The 25672-nt window shown below is 40.7% G+C and overlaps 1 protein-coding gene across 5 annotated transcripts in view; it reads right to left on the bottom strand.

Annotated features, from left to right (window-relative positions):
- Positions 1–666: 666 nt before the first annotated feature.
- SACS (sacsin molecular chaperone) overlaps positions 667–25672 on the bottom strand; it is a 115539-nt gene continuing 90533 nt past the window's right edge. For all 5 annotated transcript variants that reach the window (XM_032770964.2, XM_032770968.2, XM_075061664.1 and 2 more), the window contains one exon: positions 667–14760. In XM_032770964.2, the coding sequence (XP_032626855.1) occupies positions 3200–14760 (11561 nt within the window). In that variant the 3' untranslated portion in view covers positions 667–3199. The remainder of the gene's footprint in view (positions 14761–25672) is intronic.

Here is a 25672-nt window from a genome sequence, read left to right as displayed (position 1 = left end):
ATGACTGGTGTGGAGAAAGTAAATAAGGAAGTGTTATTTACTCCTTATAACCCAAGAACTTGGGGTCACCAAATGAAATTAATAGGCAGAAGGTTTAAAACAAACAGAAGGAAGTATTTCTTCACACAACGCACAGTCAACCTGTGGAACTCCTTGCCAGAGGATGTTGTGAAGGTCAAGACTATAACAGCATTGAAAAAAGAACTAGATAAGTTCATGGAGGATAGGCCCATCAATGGCTCTTAGCCAGGATGGGAAGAGATGGTGTCCCTAGCCTCTGTTTGCCAGAAGCTGGGAATGGGCAACAGGGGATGGATCACTTGATGATTCCCCGTTCTGTTCATTCCCTCTGAGGCATCTGGCATTGGCCACTGTCAGAAGACAGGATACTGGGCTAGATGGATCTTTGGTCTGACCCAGTATGGCTGTTCTTATGTTCTTCACTTCTCACAGTTTTTGGTAGAACTGAGGATGAGAAAGTAAATCAACATTTTCCCCCTGCTAAGGATGCAAAATGCCCTTGTACAATCAGTTTCTCTGCTGGATTGCCTTCCCGCACAGTAACTAGTGCAGTGTTTTGACTGCTTTTGGGCCTTATGACGCTGCATTACCCAGGATTAGTGGAATGAGATAGGGACCAAACCCAAACGAAAAGGCAATTTAGACTTCTGAGTAAGACTCCCATGATTTATTAATATAGTACATTAATAATTACTGTATTGAATATTAATATCATAGGCACCAATTAGGAGCAGCAGATACCTAAACATGCCTTAGTATATGCATACAAAAATGTTATAACTTGTTGACTGCATTATACCAGGATGAAACTGTCAACATCACTGGCAATGTGTGGATTTTTCTGTCTATTCAGACTTTTTGTTTCCCCAGTTCAACATCTAAAGTTTAAGATTTAAGCCACTCGAGGCAAGAAATGGTTTTCTCTAGCACATTGTCAGCACTCAGTAAATATGTAAAATATGACTAACAAAGCTAATTCAGTACAATGTTGCACAACGGTTTTAAAGGGTTTATAACATCATTTTTATGAGGCAAACACATATTTTCACCTATAACTCTTTATTTAAAAGAGTCTCTGTCAAAGTCTTGGAATAGTATTCAAATTGCTCCTATGATGCTTTCTTACTACTATTCCATATGGTGGTATTTTACATTAATTTAGAATGAAAAATACTTTAAACTTTTTTTCATGTTGCTAGTAATTTTAATGATGCACTTAAACATCCTACATACACTGAACAATTTTTCATCTCATAATTACCATAAAAATTATCTGATAATTAATACTACGTGTTTAAAAGCTGTGAAAAATAAGCTACTTTATTTCATGAGCACATCTAGTTTTTCCTTTACCTGATTGCTAGTTATTTCACAAAATCATCAAAAATTACATGTTTTTCAATGAACTGTGAAATGTGGCACATGAGCCTTTACAAGGAAAAAAGCATTCATCTGCATAATTTTTTTTTAATATGCTGATGGAAACTGTACAATTGTTCAGAATGAACCAAAATGGAGTGATTATACATTTAGCTAAAAGTAAGCTTGAAATTGTTGGTTAAAACTGGGTTAATTTATAAATCCAGGACACACCAGATTGAAGTATGTATTTGCATTTTTCTTTATTAAAGTTATGGCACTTAATATAACAGCAGAAATAATCACATGGCTTCACAACCAGAAGCAATAGTTTTCCAAACAGCGTAATTTCTTCCTATTACCAATAATTACTTGTGAGACTTCTGAACATAACAAGCCCTTATTTATGTGCATGAAACTAAGCCTTTGTCAGCATTTCCTCTTTTGGATTACCATGCTGCTGCAAGCACAGCACCCCTGTAAAATCGTGTTGTTATCTGTTTGCCTTTACATTCTGTAAGTGAAACTACAGTTTCACTGTGGTAGCAAGTAAACAGTTATGACAATTGTGTCATTGGGAAATGATGAATATTTATGTTTAATGTGGCAGATTTGGAACAAAAAACAAACAAAAAAAATCCTATTTACAAATTCCCATAATTCCTTACAAATAGCTAATGTTGAGTACATTACATGACATTACCAGAAATATTACAATTTATAAAAAAAGAAGGTAAACTAAAAATCAAACATCTCTGGTGGCATGGTGAAAGACAAAATAAAAGGAACATTATATTGCAGCACCTTCTGACATGTAACAAAAGATATTGCCTGCTATATCCCAAATAATGGATTACCAAGTTGTACTATATTTTCAATGTTTGTTTGTGGAAAATATACATATATATATATATACAGAGAGAGAGAGAGAGAGAGAAACATGAAACTCAAGCATTTAGACATTTAAGAAATTAGTTTTGGTGTATGGTTTTCAAAAACCCTTCATAAAACTCTGTATATTAATGGTCACCTATCCTACATTATCCACATGCAATTTTCATTAAATAAACAATGACAGGCTCTTAAACAGAAAATGTAAATTAAATACCTAATTATACTACAATTAAGTAAATGCATCCAATGCACTATATGATTTTGTATGCTAAGTCAAGTAATATTAATCCGGATTAAAATACTGTACCATTTTACAGGTACTGTATTATCCTTTAAACAAGAGGATGTAATACTGCAGCAAACTGATAATCAGATCCAGCTGATAAGAGTATGAGAGACATCAATGTCCATGGAAGATAAAAGAATAAAGAAATGCTCTGGAGTGACTCCTCTCCAAAGTTATTTTATGATTTTCATTTAGTAATTTGTCCAATCTGATCAGTATATTAAAAAGATGACACCACATTTTTGGAAGCATAATATTAAATGAAATAAAATCTAAGTTTATATACAAGCTTTATCTAACAAACCACTACGCTTTGGTTACATAAAGTGCAGATCAATTTAAACCAATTTACTGTACAGACAGCTACTTTTTGCAGCACAATCTCCCTGCAAATGTTTAAATATTCACGTTTTACAGTTTGCTTATACAATAAACTCAGTTTAAAAAAAAAAGGCCTGCTTACATTAATTTCAATTCTAAATACTTCAGTACCATCCAAATACGTGCATTGTATTTCTAAGCTGTTTGGTAAGTGTAACCTCTCAGAAATACAGTAATCTGCATATGTAAATTACAGTTCTATCCCATCACATTAAATATCTAGCTCTTGAGAGTACAATTTTCTAACTTTCAAATCTCTCACAGTTTTTGTTGTATAAAGTTTTCAAGTTTTATTATGATACAAGCAGTACACTCCATCACTCTCATGGCAACTTCAGAAGTGAACCTGTCATTTGGAATCTGTGGAAAGGGAAGCAAATCAGGATATCGAGTTTTTAAGCTATCTACTCCATAAGCTTCCAGTGTTTGAACATCATTTGTAAGTCCTTCAAGTTGTTGACTATATTCCTCTATTTTTTGTGCAAGTGCACTTGGTTTTACATCTTTATCTGATTTACCCCTTACTGCATAGTCAGCTGCAATCAAGGCTAACTTTGTGGAGAGATAGCATTTGAAGCACACCCATTCATTAGCATTTTTATGAAGGTCATTTCTTGCAGCTGAAAAGTTTGCTCGAGCTTGCCTAAGCCATCTACGTGCTTCCACAGGATTACCAACAGACTTGAATGTGGGTGGTACAAAGAAACGTGCAGAGTAAGATGGCCCTGTGGAAGATGGACACTTTTCTTTATACTGTTGCCTTTCAGATTTATGGCTCGTTGCTTCTTGATTCCATGAAGTATAAAATCTTTGAAATGAAAATTTGTCTGACTGAAATCGAGAAGCTGAGGATGAAAATGTTCGTCTTGATGCTCTGTCTGTATTTTGATCGATGAAGGCCTGTTTTTCTAGTCTGTTAATCTCATTCTGTAAATGTTTGAAAACTTCATTGGCTATATCAAGATTCTCTGAATTTTTATCTGGATGCCACTTAAGATATAACCTTCTAATAATCTTTTTCCTTTCAGATTCTGTAAGTTTCCAAGCCTGTTCGAGCACTGATGTCACTTCTCTTAATATTTCTGGCAAAGAATTCAGCTTAATCTTTTTGGGAGAGTGATGTTTTGAAGATGTTGTTTTGTGGCTCTCTCTACCAGAAAAAAGAGGAGGAACTGTCCTAGGTCCATGTGCTGGAAATTCTGTAGGACTAGTTGGGGTAGAAGGTGCACTGTCCTTACTCTGAGAACTTTCATCGGGTCTTGAAAACTTGTATAAATCAAGAGAGCTCACTATTTTATACTCACTATATCCAATATCGATCTGATAAATCTTGCCTAGAAAACTGGAATTTTCATCATCTTCCCTTTCTACTTCTTGTACAATGATTGCATATGTATATGTTGGTTGGTATGATCCATATATATCACCACCTTCAGCATCAACAAGATAACCAACATATTCACCTGGATAAAAAACATTCATTGGATCCATAAGGAGAGTGTAATGAATTTCAGCTGGTATAGGAGTTCCAGGCATAGGTAATTCAAGTTTCGATGGTTCTGAGGAGTCATACTTCACTCCTAAACTATCAAGCTTCTCACTAATTCTGTAAATATCATTGCAACCCAACATGGCAATTAAATATGAGGTATCAGAAATTAGATTGTCAGTTGCAGATTTCAGGGTCATTGCTAATGCTAAGAGGAAATTTATGTCTTTGCTGTCAGAGTGCTGTATATAAAGCAGTATTACTGCATTCCCAAATCTCTTTAAAAAAGCAAATGTTTCACTTTTACTGTGGGGAATAGGATTAAAACCTTTAACCCTTAATGTTGTTTGCAACTTCTCAAAACAGGAAACTTTCAAGCCTTCTCGCAAGGCTTTGCACAGTTTTATGGCCTTTTCTTCATTGGCTAGGAAAGCATTGTCATTTTCATGCTTCATAATTCTAATGAGTCCCGTGATAAACTGTTCAGAAGATAATAGTAACTGCAATCTTCCCTGTAGAGAACATAATGCTCCAAACTGACATATTTTGGGAGACTCTTCATCTAACAGTTCTTCAAGAATACTGCTAAGTAGGCGAGGCCTCAGTTTCTGAGGAAACAGCATTACAAGCTTAGTGTGAAAACCATGGTCTTTTCCTAAATAACACTGGCTAAGATCAACAAGCATCTGCACACCAATGTTACCCTGTATTCTACTTTTGTAATGTGGCGCATCATCAAAAACTAAGACACTTGATTTTACCAATCTACCATCTTGACTGGGAAGGTAAAGAGCCAGATCTCTCACATTCTCAAGGTCATTTCTAACCTTAACAGAATCATTTTGCAGACTTTTAAACAGACCAGAAACAACTCTTTTAACTGTGCGCATTTCATTAGGATCCAATTGTTTTCCTTCAGAGTTCTTGAATATGCGACTTAGAACCTCAACATACTGCTTTGTTGAAATAACATCTTCAGTACCTAAGTGTTTAAATAACTGGTGGAAGGTGCCAAGTTCTAAAGGAAGTTTGTAAAGGTAAGGTTTAAAATCAGATTCATACTCAAGATTTATTACTACCTCCTCAGGCTTCAGGAGCTTCCAACCTTCTTCCACCATCACAAAAGCAACCCCTCGAAGCTGAAAGCGGAATTCCCTTTTCTCTGTACTGAGAAATTCATAGATACTCCTTAATACTTTAGCTCTGGTTTTCACCATGTCCTCATCTAAAGTTGTTATATTGCATATATTTCTGCAGTTATTGATAACTTTGTCCAGAGGAGGATCCAAGTTAACATTAAGCATAGTTAAAACCTGCTCAAGCTGTTCTTGTGGACCAAGACTGCTTCCTTCCTGTTCCTTGATACTTAAAGGTGTTGCTTTTTCAGGAAGAATAGGACATGAAGTCCACAGCAATTGTAACACATCTGTCTGTTTGAATTTAGGGTTTACTTGTGCTCCGCTGAATCTGATAAGAGGGAGTGTTCCATTAATTTCTTGATACTGAGGATGAAATCTGACAATTTCAGCAGGAGCACGCTCGGGGCACAAAAAAGGAATTAAAGATAATTCTTTTAGGAAGTTTCCCAATAATAAATCAGTTCTTTCCTGGAATATGTGATGAAGGAGAACATCAACTGTACTTTGCAGTGTTTCCTTAGACCAGCTTTCTGTGTTAGCTCTCATACTGATCTCCTTAGCAAACTGTAGTAACTGTTGCTGGGAAATAATGTATTTTAGTCCTATATGCCGCAGGAATGTTACCCATGATGTAAGGAATGCCCCTTGATTCTTCGGTTTTGTGAGTTGTTCCAGTCTCTTAAAAAAATCTTGAGGTATGAACAATTTTTCAGGAAGCATAACTTCAAAGACTTTTACAGTTCTGTCATAAAAATGTTTTGCAGGTTTTAGTCTATTGTTTGCATCATGAATTATCAAAAAGCTTTCCAGCTTTTCAAACAGCTGTTCCTTTATTTCTGAAACTTCCTCAGTGCCAGAGAGTCTGTTCTTTAAGTAGATCAGGTGCTCCACCTTTGCATCATAAGACAGACTTTCAATCTTTGGTAAAAGATGCTTCAAATACACTTCAAGATCATCTACAGGGACACAACCAAGCACAGTATACAAGTCTTTCAAGTTAATTTTTTCTTCAAGAAAGGCAGATGAAGTTGACTGTGTCCATCTATCCACTTCAACTGAAGGAATACTTTTTGTGAGTATGTAACACGTTCCACATTTTGAAATACTGATGTATCGACTGCTAATGGATTTATAGCATGGGAGAGACTTTAAAATTTTGATGTCATCCTGTGACATCAAATTACTTAAATGGCAACTGAAGTACATTAGGAGGGCCTCAAAATCACTTTCTGCTAATTTTTCAGTCTTAAATGTTGAGGTCTGGACCATATAATGTATGGCTTTCAGAATGCTTGACGGATTATCTATATTTGCTGTATATCCTGACAACAGAGACACTAAAACATTATCTTTGGAGCATATTTTGTTCAATGCAAGCTGAATACAACCAGTTTTCATTAAAGCATGGAAAACTTTATCACTCTGAGCATTTGGGAAAACAGCTATATGCATTAAGCTGAGGGGCAGCAAGACATCACACTCCGGCACTACGAGCTGATTGACTGAGACAGTAAACTTTGTACCTGGAAGCAAAGCCCAATCCTTCAAAGTATCAACAATATCATCAAATTTTGGTTTCATATCTTCTTGGTCTTCCTTAACATTTACAGATTCACTGATAAAATGCCATGCATTTTTAAGCCAAGATTCACTTGCAAAATTTTCTTTCCATCGTATACAACTTCTGGTTTTATATTCTCTAGGCAACACGGATGATAACAAATCAGCAAAACTTGTGACATCGAAAGCTTTTGCTACATCACAGGTAAGTAAAATATTACTGTATCTCAAATACAGAGTGTTCATAAACAGATCCTTGCGAGATGGAATCAGTTCATGATATGTTGTTAAGAACCTTGGTCGCTTTGAATCAAAAACTTGCAAGACATTGTCAAGTGTAATAAGTAGTGGCAATCCCTCAATTTGGACTTCATTTTCTTCAGCATCCTTAAAGCAATAGTCAACCAGAAGTTTTAGACTGTGAAAGAGTTTCAGATTTGTCTGTTGAAGACGACAAGGCAACTTTCCAATGTGGCAATTAGAGTCTGGGGAAGAAAAGGTCATCAGAAAAAAGCGGACATCAGCAGGAGTCACATAGCTGACAGGAATATCTGCATCTACAAGACAATGGTAAAGATTTGCAGTTTCATCACAGTTATATACCAAATTGAATCCAATTTCTAGAAGTAGGTGTTTGAGTCTATAAACATTTTCTGCCACTGTCTTACGTGTTGTGATGTACTCTACATTTTTGAGGTGGTGCAACTCATCTTGTAGCAAATTGTCAAAGAATGGCCTACCTTTGTTTGAGGTAGACATGTTAATCCAAGTAATGATAACTGCAGAATGTAAATCAGAGCCATCAATATTTGGAGCCCGCACAACAGGTAAAAGGCGTTTCAAATCTTCATGAATGCAGCTGTAAACTGCTTTCACTAAGCAATACCAATCTGGCTGCAGATCAAGTCTGTTAACTGGGAAGAAAGACAAAAACTTTTTCAAAGAGTCTTTCACAACATGAACAGGCGTGTTTTGCAATACTGATACTGTAGGATCAGTGCCTGGAAAGTAACGTTTTTTCAGTTGAATGAGTAGTTCAACATAGGCTGGTGCTATTAGTGCTGTCATTAGGCTATTATTCCAGTCGCTTCTTACTCCAACTCCATTATCGTCCCGCCACAGATTTCTTCTGGCAGAATCTAGAGCAAAATGTCCATTGACATGAAAAGGTAACCCGGTTTCTAATGATAAGGGTAAGAAACAAAATGCCCTATGTGGTTTTTTGTAGTTGTGAGTAATGCAAGCAGCTACTCCTCCACGTGGAAAAAGGGTAATGTCTTCATTCTTGTGAGCTGATATAACACTCTTAGATACCTTTTCCATATCTGAAAATCCTGACCTGTTGCAAATTAACCAAGATGTAAGGTTCCCTTCAGAGTCTTCGATATCCATAGTGTAAGTAATCTGTTGCACAGGTATTTCAGCTAACTGCTTTTTTTTAGTTACGCTGTCAATTACAGATGCATGGAACTGCTTCCGTTTCAATCTGTCTCCATCAGTGATTTTGCCCTTTACAGAATATAACACATTCAGTGCTCCAGTTGTTTTTTCTATTTCACAAATGGAAATTTTTTCCATATGATTCAAAAACATCAGAAGTTCTGCTCCATCTGTGCGCAGCTTATCCAGGAGGTTTTGGACCATTCTATCTGAACATGGAACTGGGGAAATTTCTGACACTTTTGCCATTTCTGCATTTCTAAGTGGAAACCTAAACATTGTGCAATTATCCATTTTAAAGTGATTTCCTAAATAAAGGTCGAGTACATCTGAGAATTGTGTTCTGAAATCTGCATCTAAATCTCTAAACATGCGTCCAGGACTCACTGAAGTTGCACCTGGTGCATATCTAGCATGGGGATCAAAGATACAGAGTATATCGTTACCAGATATGAAAGACGGGCAGTCAGTAATGTGATACACAGAATTGAATCCTATACCATATTGTCCAGTTTTACATGGATTTCCTTCTTTAGTACCTTTTCCAAGGTTCTGAATTCCTCTTATATCATCCTCTGTAAAAGGCTGATTGTTGTAAACACATAGTGCTGGTCCTTGAAGTGGTGCCCATTTCTCATCAAATATTCTATCAACCGGATGTTGTCTAGAATCAAACACAAAACAGATTTCTGTAGCTTTTGCATCATCTGCATTCTGAAGGAGCTCTTTTAGCATTTCTTTTTCAGAGGGATAGGCATTAAGAATGCTTTTAATTCTACTTGTCAATTTTTCTTTTTGTCCAAACTCAGTCCCAAGAGTAGTAAAATAGATATTAGAGGCATATCTTTCTAAAGCTTTATGTCGCTTGGGTACCGCACCAAGTTTTACTGCAACTTCTCTAGGGATGTCAGCATTACAGTATTTTACCGTTGTATCTTTAACTTTTATCCAAGGACAGTCATTGTAACACAAAGATTTAGCAGGTAAAAGTGCTAGATGAGTATCTGGTAACAAAATCTCACCATATTTTTTCTCACATAATTCTTGTTTCTTCTCTCTAATGAGACTCCATATTCCTTCACTAATGATTCTCCTACAAAGCTGAAAATTCTCTTCAGTTAGCTGCTTGCTTCCCCTCTCATGATTTACAGATTCAAGAACTAGGGCAAAATCATCAACTGTAAAAGCATGTCTTACACCTACATTTTCAAATAGTTCACGGAAACTATTTTTATATTTATTAGGCAATTGATGAAGATATGGTGTTGCTTCAAAGTTCAAATGAAAACATACTTTTGTCGGGTCAACATATGCACTCTCAACAAGAATGAAACTAAAAATTTTCAGCTTTTCAATGATCACTGCTTTTGTTGTTTCATTTTGTAGCATTGCTTCATGGAGGTATTTGTAACAAGCATTGGTGATATTCTCCTGATACAATGTAATTCCATCACATGACTTTGCAACTTCTTGCAACTGATTTATGACCATATTAACAGTTGGTTTCTTAAGCAAACCCAAGAAATCTTTGACAGCTAATGATATGGCCCCACAACCTTTAAAGGAATGGGAATTTTCATTAAGAATTGGTTGTAAAAGACAAACAATATCTTGATGATCAGCAGTGAAAAGGTCAGTTGCTGAAAACATTGTTTCAGGCTGAAAGTCACTACCCTTCCAGTGTAATGAGAAGCCAGCTGGTTTGGTGAGGAATGGGAGGAAAGGAATTGTCTGACATTTTGCAGCAAATTCTTTAGTTCTAGGATCTCTACATTTTAGTTTTTCATCAATGAGACTTAATATAATGCTGCTTCTGAGGCAGGCTGCAACATGATCATTCCTATTAATTGCAGCTACTGATTCTGCACGTTCTATTAGATCTTCCCATGAAATGTCATCCTTAGCCATACCTAACTGAACAAGTTTAACCAAGATAACTGGATTAAGGTAATCTTGACTGCTGCCATAAGGAAACCTTCCATCTTTAGCATCATACAACTTTGCAACTCTTCCTTCGGGGTGGATCAATCTTGAAGGTATCACCAAAGAATGTCTATCCAAAGAACAAGGAATACAGGGAGTAACACAAAGAATTCCTGAGAACTCATCAACCTTTTCATTCAGAACATAACGCATCAAAGGATCACGCAACTCTGCATCAATCTCCTGAATGTTAGGGAAAAAGACTTCAGAAAAGAACTGTCTCTCAGAGAAAGTGTTCTCTAGTAGTATATATTTACATCCTGCTTCTTCAAACCCTGCCTTTACCCAAGACGGAAGCTCCACAGCACAAAGATTTTTTGATCCAGTTTTTTTAAGGTATTTGAGGAAGATCTTAAAGGCTGCAGGTCCAATGTCTAAACGTTTCAGTATTGAATCATCTAAAAACCTCACATTCTTCATAGAAACCCAAGATGAACCATCAGAGAACACTTTGATCCCTTCTTTCCCTTTTGCATGAGCTATATCTTCATAAAATCCTTGACATATGACAGAAAAATCATCATGCACTGAGTCAGGATCTGGCCACACTGCATAGTAACTGTAGTCAGCTAGCTCGCCATTGACTGTCATGTCACGTAAAACACAAAGTGCTTCTAAATAGGCTTTTACAATAACATGCCTCATGAATAATGTGTTCCATCTTCCTTTTGTGTCTGTTTTCCAGATCTCTTTTCGATTTGAAGTAACAGCAAAACAGCCATTGATGTGAACAGGTAAACCTGTTTTTATTCGTAGAGGTAAATAGCAGAATACTTCCCCAATGCTGTTGCAATTAGGTTTCACAATCCACTTTTGGTCCTGAGTTTCACACAGCAGTACTCCTACTCCACCACAGGGGACAAGACCTAGTCTTTGTCCACTTTCATGTAATGAAAATTTTAATGCATCACCAATATCCATGCAAGAACATATGAGCCAAGTGGAAGAATCTACTGTTTTTTGTGGCAGTTCTTCAACTGGCCTTTTCATCTGTCCAGATTTAGCCATTTCGAAGAGAGAAGATGGATCATCTTCTGGACCTCTGAAAAGTGGAGACTGCAGATCAGCGATCCGTCTAAATACATGATGAAATTCTTCTACTATTATGTGTAGGATGCATGAAGACTTTGGTGTTTCAGTGGGAAGCTTTCTATTACTGCTGCTGCAAGTCTTCATCAGTTTAGCTGCTTCCTTTAAAACACTTACAACAGGCGCAGTCAATGCTTTGGAGGAACACAGACTTCTTTTAATAGTCACTGTATCTTGTGCTACACCAGGGTCAGCTTCTTCAACTTTCAAATATTTCAGAACCATTGAATTTACACTCTGAGTGAATATTATCAGTCTATGACCACAAATGCTAAACTCATCCACAAGAGAGTAAATGTCTGCTGTATTGTAGCAAGTACTGCTGACTTCACTCACTTTAGCCTCCTGCTGAGTTCTAAAGGACAGTCTAAAAAGTGTTCCTTTATAACTGTAAGGAGCCTCCACAGTCAACGGTAGCTGGCAACCAAACACACCTATAAATGGCTTGAACTGGTTAGGAAATTTTCGCAGCCTTTTCTGTTGCTTACTCCAGTTAATCTTGATCCCAGGATTAGATTTATCTCTAATATGTTTACTGAGATGATTAATGTTTGGATCAAACATTATCATGAATTCTCGGCTCATAATGATAGGAATATCAGTGATGTGATAAACAGAGTTGAACCCTAGTCCAAATTTCCCGACTTTATCAACTTCTTCTCTTTTTAGAGACTCACCTAATCGAGTTATATTTAGAAAATCTGAGTCAGAAAATTCAGAATTGTTGAATGACCACAAAGCTGGTCCATGACATGCTGCCATTCCTGGATCCAAAAGATTCTCTCTTATATTCATATTTCTTCTCATGTCAATCATGAAATTACATTCTGTTGCACTGGCATCATCAGCATTTTGTAGTAGCTCTTTAAAGATATCTGAAACAGAAGGGTATTCCTCCAAAATGTTTTTAATTCTTACAGTGAGAGGTTCTCTTTGCCCAGATTGCTCAAATCCCATATTTTCTGGATTAATCAATCTTGTACTGAGGCATGGCACATTTAACCACTCTGCAGTTTTCATGGGTATGTCTTCATGCACCAGAATTATTGGTTCCACAGAATCTTCAAGCAAATCATTTAAGTCATCAACTTTGATATCACAATAACAACATTCATGAATTGGTTTCATTACAAGCTTAAAAGGACATTTGATACAATATATAGGCACAGGTGTATTCAGACTTGCTGGAATCTGACTGCTGTATAGCCATCTTATAATATTCAGCATAATGTGAAGATTTTGTTTACTCTCCTCTTCACTGAGAGATTGCTCGCTCTTTAGATATATTTTCTGAATGACCATGGAAACGTGGTCTGGTGTCAACTGCTCAATTGAACCACAACTTTTAAACAATTGGTGGAATTTAGCCATAGTTTTTGGCACACTATGCAGATAAGGCTGGAGATCAAGATCAGGTACTGACTTTATTACTGCCTGGGTAAGGGAACAAAATGTTTTACCGGTCCAGACCCAGGGAAATTTCAAGGCTTTAAAAGCATCTTTACCTTCTTCTAAGTGATCATGCATAAATCCATAAATTTCAAGCAAGATATGCTGAAATTGGTAATAGTCTTCATCACTAAAGGTTTTAGAGCTGTGCCAATCAACCACGACTTTAAAGTGTTTTAAGACTGCTTTTATGCTAGGTTTGGTGGAGATACCAAGTGCTTTTTCTATATTTAAATGGACACTTTCCACAAAGGGAACTGATGAACCAACTAAAATTGCATGAGCTATATTACACATTTCTGGCGGTGAACAAAAATTACAAAGGTCTCCTTTCCAAACCAGTGATCCTGGATAGTTTGGAGGTCTTTCCTTACATGCTGGAATCCATTTTAATTTTTTCAGCATTGATTTTGCTTCAGCTGACTGCAGCAACATATGATTTTTGTTCAAAATCATTAACAGAGTTCTAGCTTTTCTTAGTAGTACATCATGGCTTGTGCAAGAATCACCTTGCAAACTTTCAATTTTATTTGCCACTCGCATAATGTCTTTTTCATCAAGAGCACTTTCATTTTTTAAACCTATTTGTCTCAGAGAATGAAGAATATCTGAAGACGCTGTAAAAATACTGGGTGGGAAGCAGATTTCCTCCTCAGCATAAAACAGATTTTGCAGTACTTCTGCCTCAGGATCAAAAAGTTCCTTGGCTGACACTATCTTTCCTTGTGAAATCTGAATAAATTTTAGTGATGACAGCCAATCTAGCACATCAGTATTCTCATTTTTGAGGAAAGTTAGATTTTCAAGAACCCAGAGCATAATCTGTATTGTTTCATCGTAAGAATAGAAGTCATTTTGAATATCCTGTATAATAAACTTTAGACAATCTGTGCTCTTTAACTGTTCTACTTTTAATAAGTTAGCTAAACGAATGGTAGCTTCATCACTGCTGTCAATTATTGGAATAGAAAGTCTCAGACTAGGTGGAAGTTTGGCAGTGTGATGCAACACTTTACAACCTTTTAATCCAGTAAAAGTCGTGACCCCTTCATCAGATGATTGTTCAATTCTTTTAAATATCAGTAGCTCCTGAATAATTCTTCTCTCTTTTTCACTGGCATCAGTTAAACTAGCTAAGAATCCCCTAAGAGCATCTTTATGTGTTGGAGGTAATGATGAAACTTGACTGGACAGTTTTTGCAATGACAGTTTCTCCATTATCTGCAAAACAGCACCTGGTAATGGTGGATGCACATATTTTTTTAAAAGTGGATGTTGTATAGAGGCATCTAGCTTCTTAAGTACAACACCACCAAGTTTTTGAATGATGTCAGCTAAAAATTCTGGAAGGTGTGTCTCAGATTCATATTCTAAAATAATTGCAGGTGGAGTCCTAAGTCTAATAAGTTCCACTAATACCTGGTCTTCCTCTAGCAGCATCTTCGGGATAAGCGGCATGTCATCAAACATAGTCAAGTCTTCAGAAAAGTGTATATATAGATTCTTCCAGACCATCTTAAGCCATGAAATAGATGGGTGATTTTTATCTTCTGAAACTGGATACCATTGTACCACCATCTCTCTGCCAGGCCACACAGTATTCAGAACTTCTTTGATAAGCCGGGCAAATCGTTCAGGGTTCAGAAGCTGCAGCTGAGTGCATGGTCTTCCTGAAATCAAAATAAAACAATAATTCCATGAAAATCAAACAATACAGGAGAAATACTTTTTTCTGTACTTTTTTCATAAAGGAAACAGAAAAATCAGGACAGGAAACTTCCCAATTCCTATGTTTGTTCACAAAGATGATTTCAGACCTGAGCTCAAAGGTCTCATCTGACTTTGCTGAGTTGATTAAATCAAGTCCATTACATATTAGTACAAGAAACAATTATCAGATTGCAACTGATTAGTATGTTAGTTTTGCACAAAGTCTTTGGGCACTCAAAAACAGACGTTGAGTTCATTTTCAATATATAAAATACGGCAGCGCATGTAGGGATTGCCCTTTTCCTTGCTTAAACTCGAACAGAAAGGCTCAGATAAATGATTTTTTTTTGCATTAACCATTCAATTAATATTTATGATTAGAAACAATGTGAAGTGTAGCCTAGTGGTTAGAACAAACAGCAGGCCCATCCTAGGTACTAGCCTAAGCTTCAGTCAATCTTCAGGCAGTAAAAAAAAATTGGTTGCAACAAAACTACTATATAGCAAATGCTGAATCCGGGGTTAAAAAAATATATGAGAGAGAGAGAGAGCGTGCATGTATGTGTAAAAATGTCTACTATGAATCAGCCTTTATTTAAAATAATATATTTTGAACTATCCATTGGTATTCTAAATAAATAGATCATAGTTAAACCCTACAACACTTCTGTAAGATAGACAAATGGGTAAACTGAAGCACAGGGAAATTAATACATTTCCCATGATAGGTCTGCAGGACAGTGGCAGAACCAAGAGGAGAACCCACCAATGTTGAATTTCAGACTCCTATTCTAATCACTTAACAAAACTGTTTCCCTAAAAGCAGTAGTCCAATTATAGCAAAACAGCTGTGGGGACAAGGCTTTGACAGCACAACAAATAGAACACCAAGCTCCAGTAACCGATTATCATGAGAGCATTTTACTTTTCTACCACATATATATAATAAACTGCATTAATCCTTATACTCCAGAACCAAATCTGAAATGTGTGACAATTTTGTAATAATTACATACAAATATAATGCATCATGTATTTCTCCAACACAATATACATTCATATGCATTAATCAATATTGGTATTATCAAAGAGACATTTTATATAATATGGATGTCCAAAAACAGGAAAAAGAACATAAAAAAGGAAACATGAAGTGGAAAGTTACATGGAAAATTTCACCTATAGGCAATTTTAATTTTTATTACTATTAGCAGTTTGTTTATGTGGTTAAAGCAGGAGACTGTCAACACTTATTCCAGTTCTGGCTCTGCCACTAACTTGTTCTGTATCCATGGGCTAGTCACCTAGCCTCTCTGTTCCTAGCTTTGCAAAGCACTTTAGGACCTTTGGATGAAAGGTGCTTTGTAAGTGCAAAGTATTATTGTAGCAGACTAAGCAGATGGTGATCATGAAATAAAAGATTAGGGTGAACAACTGTAATGTATTTTTCTTAAAATAATGTGCCATTTAATAATTTTTAAACTTTTTTTAAACTCTCTTTCAGATAGAAATCAGCCTTTACACAGTAAATCCAGATGTTTTTTAAATCCTTTAAAAGTTTATTATTTACATCTTTTGAATGTTGATGTTTATAGGAGTTTTCTCGGAAAGGGAGACACTATCTGCACAAACATAAGAAAAAATTTGTTGACTTCTTTCCATTTCATCAATCTTATGTGTTACTTATAACTACAGCAAGTACAAAATGGGTGAGGTAATGTTTTTTATTAGACCAATTTTTGTTGTGAGAAAGACAAGCTTTCAAGTTTACACAGGTTCTACACAGCCAATGCACGCATAGCAAGACTCAAGTCAGCTGACATTGCATTGTAACCCTAGGTTAAGAATTTTCTGACTGGTGCTCGTACCTAGGGCTCTGGCATCCACACTCCGAGTCAAAGTACAGATCCTAGTCAAGGTAACCATATCCCAGAGCTCCTAGTGCACTGCCCCCCACAATACTGACTCTAGCCCTAGGAATGTGTCACACTGTGGGAACACTCTGCTGCTCACCCTGCACATTACAGGAAATTTAAACTGTCTGCCAACAAATCCTGCTGAGCAATCTTTTTGTTCTGTGTACTCCCAGCTACCAGAGCTAGCAACAAGGAAGAGGCATCTTTGGATGAACTTCTCTTGTTCGCACTTTCATGCATGGGTCAGGAAGCTGGCAGAGCATCCATAAGGTGCTGGTGGACATTTTGGCAATGTTTTCTGTCCCACCAAAGGTACCTCACTGATTTCCTGATGGAGCTGCAGGAGGAATACCCTGGGATTACAGACTCGCAGTAGCAGATACTGCTCAGTGTAATTGGCATAGCCACCGATGGCCCCAACATAGAGCGCTGATTCCAGTATATGGCCACAAGCACCGACTGGTGGGATCAGATAGTCATTCAGAGCTGGGATGACCAGCAGTAGATCCAGAACTTTTGCAGAAAGAAGACTTTTGAAGAAAGCAACATTTCTGGAGCTTTGTGAGCTTCTTAACTCCCCCCTCCCAGGACACACCCTCCAGCATAAAGAGATACACAAAGTCACCCTTGCCAGTCCAGAAGCAGGTTGCTATAACTGTGTGGAAGCTGGCTACCCCAGACTGCTACAGGTCTATTGCCAACTGGTTTGGGGTTGGAAAGCTGACTATGGGTAAAGTGGTGGCAGAGGTAACTGACACAATCAGGCATGAGGTTTACCCCAAGGTGACAGGCATTAAAGATATTCTAGAGGTAACTGATGGCTTTGAGAGAGTGGGGTTTTGTAACTGTGGCAGTGCTAGTGATGGGACTCATACCTATAGTATACCCTTCTCAAGGAGCACATGAATATATAAACTACAAAGGGTACTACTCCATTGTTATGCAGTGGATCACAGATTTATGAATGTCAATGTGGGCTGTACAGGAAAAGTTCACAATGCTGGAATTTTTCACCGCTCAGCAGTCTACCTTCTTGGACAGGCTGGGACACTATTCCTACTAAATGACACTGACATAAATGATATTACTGTCCACACTGTTATTCTGGGGGACCCCCACATACTCTCTTTTACCTTGGTTTATGAAACCATATCCTGATTTCTGAGGCCCTGGCAAATAAAGGTTAAATTACACTCAAAGCAGCTGTAGAATGGTTGTTGAATGTGCTTTTGGCAGATTAAAATCATGTTGGAGGTGTTTGCAAACCCATTCAGATGCCAGTGTAATTAATGCTGTCTGCATTACTGTGGCTTGCTGTGCTCTTCACAACCTAGAGGCCAGAGGTGAGCGATTTCCCCCTGAATGGATCTATGATGGCGAGGGAATGTTGGATTGGTACCCTCAGCCAGAAAGTGCAGCTACCACTGTGGGAGCTGGTTGCACCTGTGCAGCAGAAGGGATATTTTGTGTGCATTCACATTATTGACTTGCATGGCCCAATGGAAAAGGGGGGATAATACCTGTATGAATGTGCTTGGGTGGGGGAGGGGACTGGCTCATTTTTGGCAGGGGGGCGGTGCATGGGAGGGGTGTGGATTAATTGCTATATAATGTAAGTCAGATGACATGATGAAAAATAAATTTGTGACTGGGGACCAGCAAAGAGAGGAATATTGTTTGCTTTGCCATGCTTAATTACTCCTTAACATGTTTTTACCTTTATCTCAAATCCTGTGTATATGATATGATGCACTGAGCAACAATAAACTTTCTTGAAAATATAACATTCTTTATTTGTAAACAGGTCAGAAAACAGTAAACCACTCACACAGTGTTGGGCAGACCAGCTGCCATTACACCAAATACTCCCCTCCCACCCCCAAAGGACAGAAATAGTTAATACCTATGTCATGGTATCTTTCCCCAATCTGAACCTTAGAGTTCAAAAAATTGGGGTACCAGCATGAATTTCTCTAAGCTTAATTACCAGCTTAGATCTGATAAGCTGCCACCACCCAAAAATATATAGTGTTTTGGGGCACTCTGGTCCCCCAAAAACCTTCCCTGGGGACCCCAAGACCCAAATTCTTTGAGTCTCACAACAAAGGGGAATAAACCATTTCCCTCCACCCTCCTTTCTTCCTCCCAGATCTTTCCCGCCCTGGGTACACCAGGAGATTACCGTGCTTCAAACTCCTGAATCACAACACAGAGAAATCAGGTTTCTCCTCCCCCCCTCCCAGGCTTTCCCTCCCTGGGTATCCTGGAGAGATAGACAGTGATTCAAACTCCTTGAATCTTACAACAGAGGGATTCCACCTCCACCCCTCCCCTCTTCCCCTCACCCAGAGGCAATACAGATTCAAGCTCCGTGAATCTAAAACAAAGACGAAATTTACCTTTCCCCCACCCCCCCTCCCACAACAGAGGGATTCCACCTCCACCCCTCCCCTCTTCCCCTCACCCAGAGGCAATACAGATTCAAGCTCCGTGAATCTAAAACAAAGACGAATTTACCTTTCCCCCACCCCCCCTCCCACAAAGTCCTTGGTGAGTACAGACTCAATACCTTAGCATTAACAAGGGGTAACAAATCAATTAGGTATTTTAAAAGAAAAGCTTTTATTAAAAAGAAAGAAGAATAAAAATAATCACTGTAAATTCAAGATGGAATATCACAGGGTCTTTCAGCTTATAGAAAATGGAGAAAAAGCCTCCTCCAACAGAAATACAATTTAAAATACTTTCAACCAAATACACATTAAAAACTCTACCAGCCAGATACACATCTGCAAATAAAGAAAAACAATTAGAAAGACTAAAGCCGCCTTTATCCTGATACTTACTAGAATTAGAACAGAGGCGATTGTTTTAGAAAGACTGGAGGAATCTGCTTACATCTGGTCTCTCTGAGACCCCAGAGAGTACAACCCACACAGAACAAAGAACACACACCCAAGCTTCCCTCCACCCAGATTTGAAAGTATCTTGTCTTCTGATTGGTCCTCTGGTCAGGTGTTGCAGGTCACTGTTTGTTAACCCTTTACAGGTGAAAGAGACATTAACTCTTAGCTATCTGTTTATGACAACCTAACACAATTCCCCTAACACTAAATGTCTGCGAGCCCCAAACTCTCCTTTCCCTTCTTTACATGTTTAGCCCTCACTTTGTGGTGGGTGAGCAAGGTGGAGGTTTCAATCAAAGAGGGGTGAAAGAAGGAAGGCTGCACAGGGTTTAGTTGCCCAGCCCAGCTGCTCACCAGTCCTGAAAGCATGGGCTCCCCTGAACATGGAGTTGTGCAAGCTACTGCTGGGCTGAGGGTACATTGCTGGGGCATCATGCTGTGCTGTGGGAGAGGCAGCAGGAGCCAGTGATATTGCAGCCATTAAGATAGGAGCTGCTGGAAAAGTTGTCTTTGTTGGACTCTGTCCTCTTCCTTTAGCCACCGTTTCTGTTCCAGGAACTGCTGTGCAAGTGCCTGCTCCCTTGCTGAAACACTCGCCTGCACCTGGGCAGCGAGCCTCAACCTTGCTTCCTGCCTGTCTTTCATCCCTCTTCTGGTACTGGAACTGCTGCTCTGCTCTCTCAAGAATATCGACCATGTGTTCTTCATGGAAAAGCTTCCTTTTGGAATGGGCCTGAGAGTATGCTGAGCCAGGGATCAAGTTCCTGAAGAACAGCAGGTAGTATAGGTTATGGGCCTTAAATATTATAAGAAACAGAGGGTTATTTTTTAAAGTAGCCCTGTGGAGGAGTACAGAATTAATAACTGTAGAACGTCAAGGGCATAAAATATAACAATAAAATATAACAACTGTAGAACGTCAAGGGCATAAAATATAACAAATATAAACCCACACATATTGAGAAGGAGATGCTTCAGTCATCACACTGTCTCTTGACACAGCCTTGTTAATCATAGTTACAGAAGTACATAGGCAATGGTAATTTTAAAATTTGTGGCACCGATGCCAGTGCAGGGGACTGCACTGTCATCGTTATGAGGTCCCTAGCTGCCGCAAAAGTGTCCAGTGTAGAGGGAAGGTCTGGGTCCTTCTTCCAACACTCCCACACCAGGAAGTCCACTAAAACCAGACTTGACAAACCTCACTGTAAGGCCGGAGTCAACAGTGCTGCTAAGTTGGAGCTGAAGCAGGGTGTCCTATCGGAGACACACCCAGCTGGTGCCTCCTCACTCCACTACTTTAGTGGGAGACCGACTGCTGTACGTCTTCTTTTTTTTGTACGGCACCGATGAATGGGAGCAGTGCAGGGCACTCGCACTGGAGGAGGTCTTCGGCACCGTGCAATGGGAGTGCTGAGGGTCCTTGCAGCCCGAGTCCTTTCTCGGCGCTGCGGCCTCTCATACCAAGGCCTGTGAGCTCCATACCAAAGTGCTGGGTTTGGGATCAGACACCACCATTGCCATCTGGGGACAAATGGCTGACCCCATGAGTAGTAGTTTCAGCCTAAAGTCTCTCTTCTTCTCGGTCCTTGGTCAGATGCCACTGCAGATCTTACATTTATCTGTTTGATGGGCTTCCCACAAGCACTTCAGACAGGAGTTGTGTGGGTCTCCCTTTGGCATAGGCTTCAGACAGGACCCACGCAGTTTGAAACCATAAGACCGAGGCATGCCCTGGTCCCAGGAGGGGAAAGCGGTGGGGGGAGAAGGAACCCCCAACTGAAACTTATCTATAATTAAGAAAGTCCTGCTGAGGCCATCTGCTAACATGTTCCTGGCCCGGGGTGTATGCGCGGCTACCAGATGGATGGCATGCTGCTCACAGATGTCTCAAAGGCGGAGAGCTTCTTGGCAAAGAGCTGATGACCTGGCTCTGCTCTGTCTGTTGATGTAGTACCTCACCACGGTATTGTCTGTCAAGACTACGCCACTTTGCCCTTCCTGTGGGGCAGGAAAGTCCGGCAGGCCAGGCAACCCACTTTGAGCTCTCTGATGTTTTATGTGGAGGGACAAATCATCCCATGACCAGCAGCATCGGAAACCAGGGTCAGTGAGGGGGATGGGGCTGCTAAGGGAACTCCCTCCAATACAGATGTGGGGCTCAACCACCAATCCAGTGATGAGCGGATGTGAACCCGCATCCTGACTACCTCGTCTAGATCATGTCTGCTGAGGATGCAGACCAACACCAACCATGCTTGCAGTGGCCGGAGATGGAGCAGGGCATGCTGGACCATGTGCAAACGAGGCCATGCGGCCTAACAACTGCAGGCAGGTGTGAGCAGTGGTGAGTGGGTAGTGTTTCACATGGGGGATTCAGGTCTGACATGGCCTGGAAACGTGCCTCCGGAAAGGTGGTTCTGGCTCGTGTGGAGCCAAGAACCACCCCAATGAACTTTATTTGTTGCACTGGCCTTCAGATCCATTTCTTTTCATTTATTAACAGGCCCCGGTCATGGCAGGTGGAACGAACCAGATCAAGGCTCCTCTGCACCTGTTGCTGAGATCTGCCTTTGATGACCCAATCATTAAGATACAGGTAAACCTGAACCCCTTGATACCTCAGGTAAGCGGCCACTGGTGCCAGACATTTTGTGAACACCCTCGGGGCAGATGAGAGACCAATGGTGCTGTGAACTGGAAATGGTGCCCGCCAACTACAAAATGGAGGAATCATCTGTGACCTTGGAAGATGGAGATATGGAACTAAGTGTCCTTCAGCTCGAGGGCGATGTCTTCTGGATCCAGGGAGGGGATGATGGAAGCCGGGGAGACCATGCAGAACTTTAACTTTTTGAGAGACTTGTTGCGGCGCCGCAGGTCCAGAATGGGTTTTAGGCCTCCTTTCACTTTCAGGATCAGGAAATAATGGGAATAAAACCCTTTTCCCCTCATGTCCCAAGGGACCTCCTCCACTGCCTCCTGCTGCATTAGGTTCTTGACCTCTTGGATGAGGAGCTGCTTGTGAGAAGGGTCTCTGGAGAAGGACTGAGAAGAGGGTTGGGGGGAGCAAGAATTGCAAGATGTAACCCTGAGACACAATCTCTAGCACCCAATGGACTGAGGTGACCCATGACCAGACTGAATGGTAGGGACAAAGACTCCTGAGGAAAGAACGAGGCAGATCTAGAGAGTTTGCTGAGGCGTCGCTCTCGAGTGCACCCTCAAAATGAGTGCTTCTGGCCCCTGTCAGGCTTTGAGAGGGCATATGCAGACCCAGTAAGTGAAGGTTCCCAACTGTCCTTCAGTCCGTGGAGCCTCACATCAGTCTGCTCTGCAAAGAGACTGTTCCCATCAAGGTGAGCCTCAAGATCCTGGATCGAGGCCTGCATTTCCTGGGAAAGGCCAGAGGCCTGAAGACATAAGCTGTGCCTCATGACCACTGCCAACACGACCACCCTAGCTGCCAAATTGGATGTGTCCCATGCCATTTGGAGGGAGCACCTTGCAGTGTCGTCTCCTCCTCCACCAGGGCCCCGAATTCCTGGGGAAAGTCCTGGGGCAGGGAGTTCTTGAACTTACAGAGGGAGTCCCATAAGTTGATGATGTACCTCCCCAAGAGAGCCTGGTGGTTAGCCACCTGTAACTGAAGGCTGGCTGTTGAATAAATCCTTCTTCCAAAAAGATCCAGCCTCTTGGCTTCCTTATTTTTTGGGGTTGAAATGATACACCCTGTCTGTCCTTCTCACTGGTCGCCCAGAGGAGGGTGGGTATACAAATATTCAAAACCCCCGGCTGGGATGAAATACTTTTTCTCAGCTCTCTTGGAGGTGGAAGAGATGGAAGAAGGAGTTTACCAAAGGGCTTTTTCTATCTTTAGGACTCCACTGTGTAATGTTAGCGTAACATGGATGGGGGTAGAGGCCGAGAGCACATTAAATCAGATGTCAGCCATCTCCTCCACTTCCAAGCCCAAGTTCATAGTCACCCTAAGAAGCAGGGCCTGATGTTGTTTAAAACTGTTTGGCGGGCTGGCAACAGAGGGCCCCACCACCGCCTCATTCAGGGACAAGGAGGATGACTGGGTCATCGGGGGAGGACCTGAGGTATCATTCCCCACAGGGGAAAAGGGGGTTGGGGTGGGCGCTCACTCCTCTACCCCAGCCTCTGAGTGTGCTTTGTGCACCAATCTCAGTGCTGTTGGTTGCTGATTCAAGGCAGCAACCAAGGAATGGATTGACGGAGGCATCGGCATCAATAGAGACATTGCTCCAGCCACTCGTCTTGCTGCCACAACAGCATTGCTCAAGTCGACGCAGCATCAGGTGCCCAATCATGCCAGTGCTGTTGCAGTGAACGGCTGAGTTTCTGTACCAGAGGAATCACCTTCCAATGACCATGGAGGGGCCATTGAAGCTTGTGTCTGATAGCTAACCATTGCCACGGGAGACCAGTGCCGTGAGTAGGTGGATCGGTGCCGGGGTCTGGGGATCAATACCGCAACGGAGACCACTCCCACTCTCTGGGAGATGGGGATCTGCGCCGAGGGGATAGCTGGCTGGAGGATGATCAGTGCCAGCGATACAGGGACTGATGCCTTCTTCTAGGGGACCCAGGTTGAGAGGGCAGAGACCATAATCACGGTGCCAGCAATCTTGGACTCCCATAGAAGATGGAGACCTGGAGCGTGGAGATGGAGAACAAATTTGTCCCCCCTCTGGGGTCTTCATGGTTGGCTTGCCCTCACCAGGACCCCTTGCTGTGTCCCGCGACACACGTGGTGCCAGCACGCTGCTAGAGGCCTCTGCTGCATGGGCACCAGGAGAGCCTGGGAAGAGGTTGGCCCTGTCACCACTCTGGGTCCCCAACTGCTGCCTGGAGTCAGGGGTAGATCCCTCAGGGGACTAGCAGGCCCCATCAGAGGGGTGTCCCCATGTGGCTCCGGTGTGGGCTGGTGGCCTAAACTAGGTCCTTTGCCCTTCTTGCTCGGTGCTGGGGAATCGCTCTTCTTCAACCTCTTCTTAGGCACCGGCAATGGGGAGTAGTACTGGGCGCAGCCTGGTGCTGGGGATGCGCTGTGCACCAAGGTCAAGATGCTGGGGCAGAGTCCGACCAGGAAGGCTTGGATACCAGGTGGTGAGAAGCCTCCATGAGGAAGGCCCTCAAATGGATGCCTCGCTCTTTCTGAGTTCTGGGATGAAAGTTTCTTACAGATGCGACACTTGTCCTTCATATGTGATTCCCCCAAGCACTTGAGGCAGCTGCTATGGGGGTCACTAACAGGCATAGGCTTGTTGCAGTCAGAGCAGGGCTTAAAACCCAGAGACAACAGGGCATGCCTGGGGCAAAGTCCCCACTGGGATTCTATCGCTATCTACACTACTTACTAACTAACTACTGTAAACAAACTATTTACAAAGCCTTAAGGCTCAAAGAGCGAAGTAGAAGAACCACTAACCCTTGCTAGGCAAGGGAAAGATGCTCTGACTAACCACCATGGACACTAAGAAGAAGCTGAAAGAGTGTAAGGCTGGCAGCCCCTAATATACTGATGATGCGCACGGCACTCAAGAGATCATCACAGTCAACCCTACAGAAATTGCTAAGGCAAAAATCTCTGACAGCTACACATGTGGGCATGCACGAACCTAGAATGGAATTGACATGAGCAAGCACCCAAAGAAGAATACTGTTTCCCAAACACACACTCAGTTTACTATTTACAGGCAGCTGCAGAGACCCAGGAGAAGTGCTTGCAAAGTGGCAAATTTCCGAATACTCAAAGGAAAACAAGAATGACTGTAGCAAATCTCTTTGTCTTAACAGTTAAAATACAGCTGTGTTTTAAAGTCTGAAATTCCAACTCACCATTTTGAACTCCACATGGTGTGGAGGGGGAAGTGGGGACACCTAAACGCTGTGATACAATCCACCATTAGTGTTCAAACACTGGTAACCAGGGCTTAGCATTTTTGCATTGCTCTTTAACCACAAATCAATCCAATTACAGTAATAAACTTTTAATTTGAATTATATACTTACCAGGCTGC

This window comes from Chelonoidis abingdonii, chromosome 1 (genome assembly GCF_003597395.2).
Source record: "Chelonoidis abingdonii isolate Lonesome George chromosome 1, CheloAbing_2.0, whole genome shotgun sequence".
Classification (NCBI taxonomy): Eukaryota; Metazoa; Chordata; order Testudines; family Testudinidae; genus Chelonoidis; species Chelonoidis abingdonii.
The sequence above is the reverse complement of the archived record's forward strand: the minus strand, read 5'-3'. Positions and strand labels throughout refer to the sequence as shown.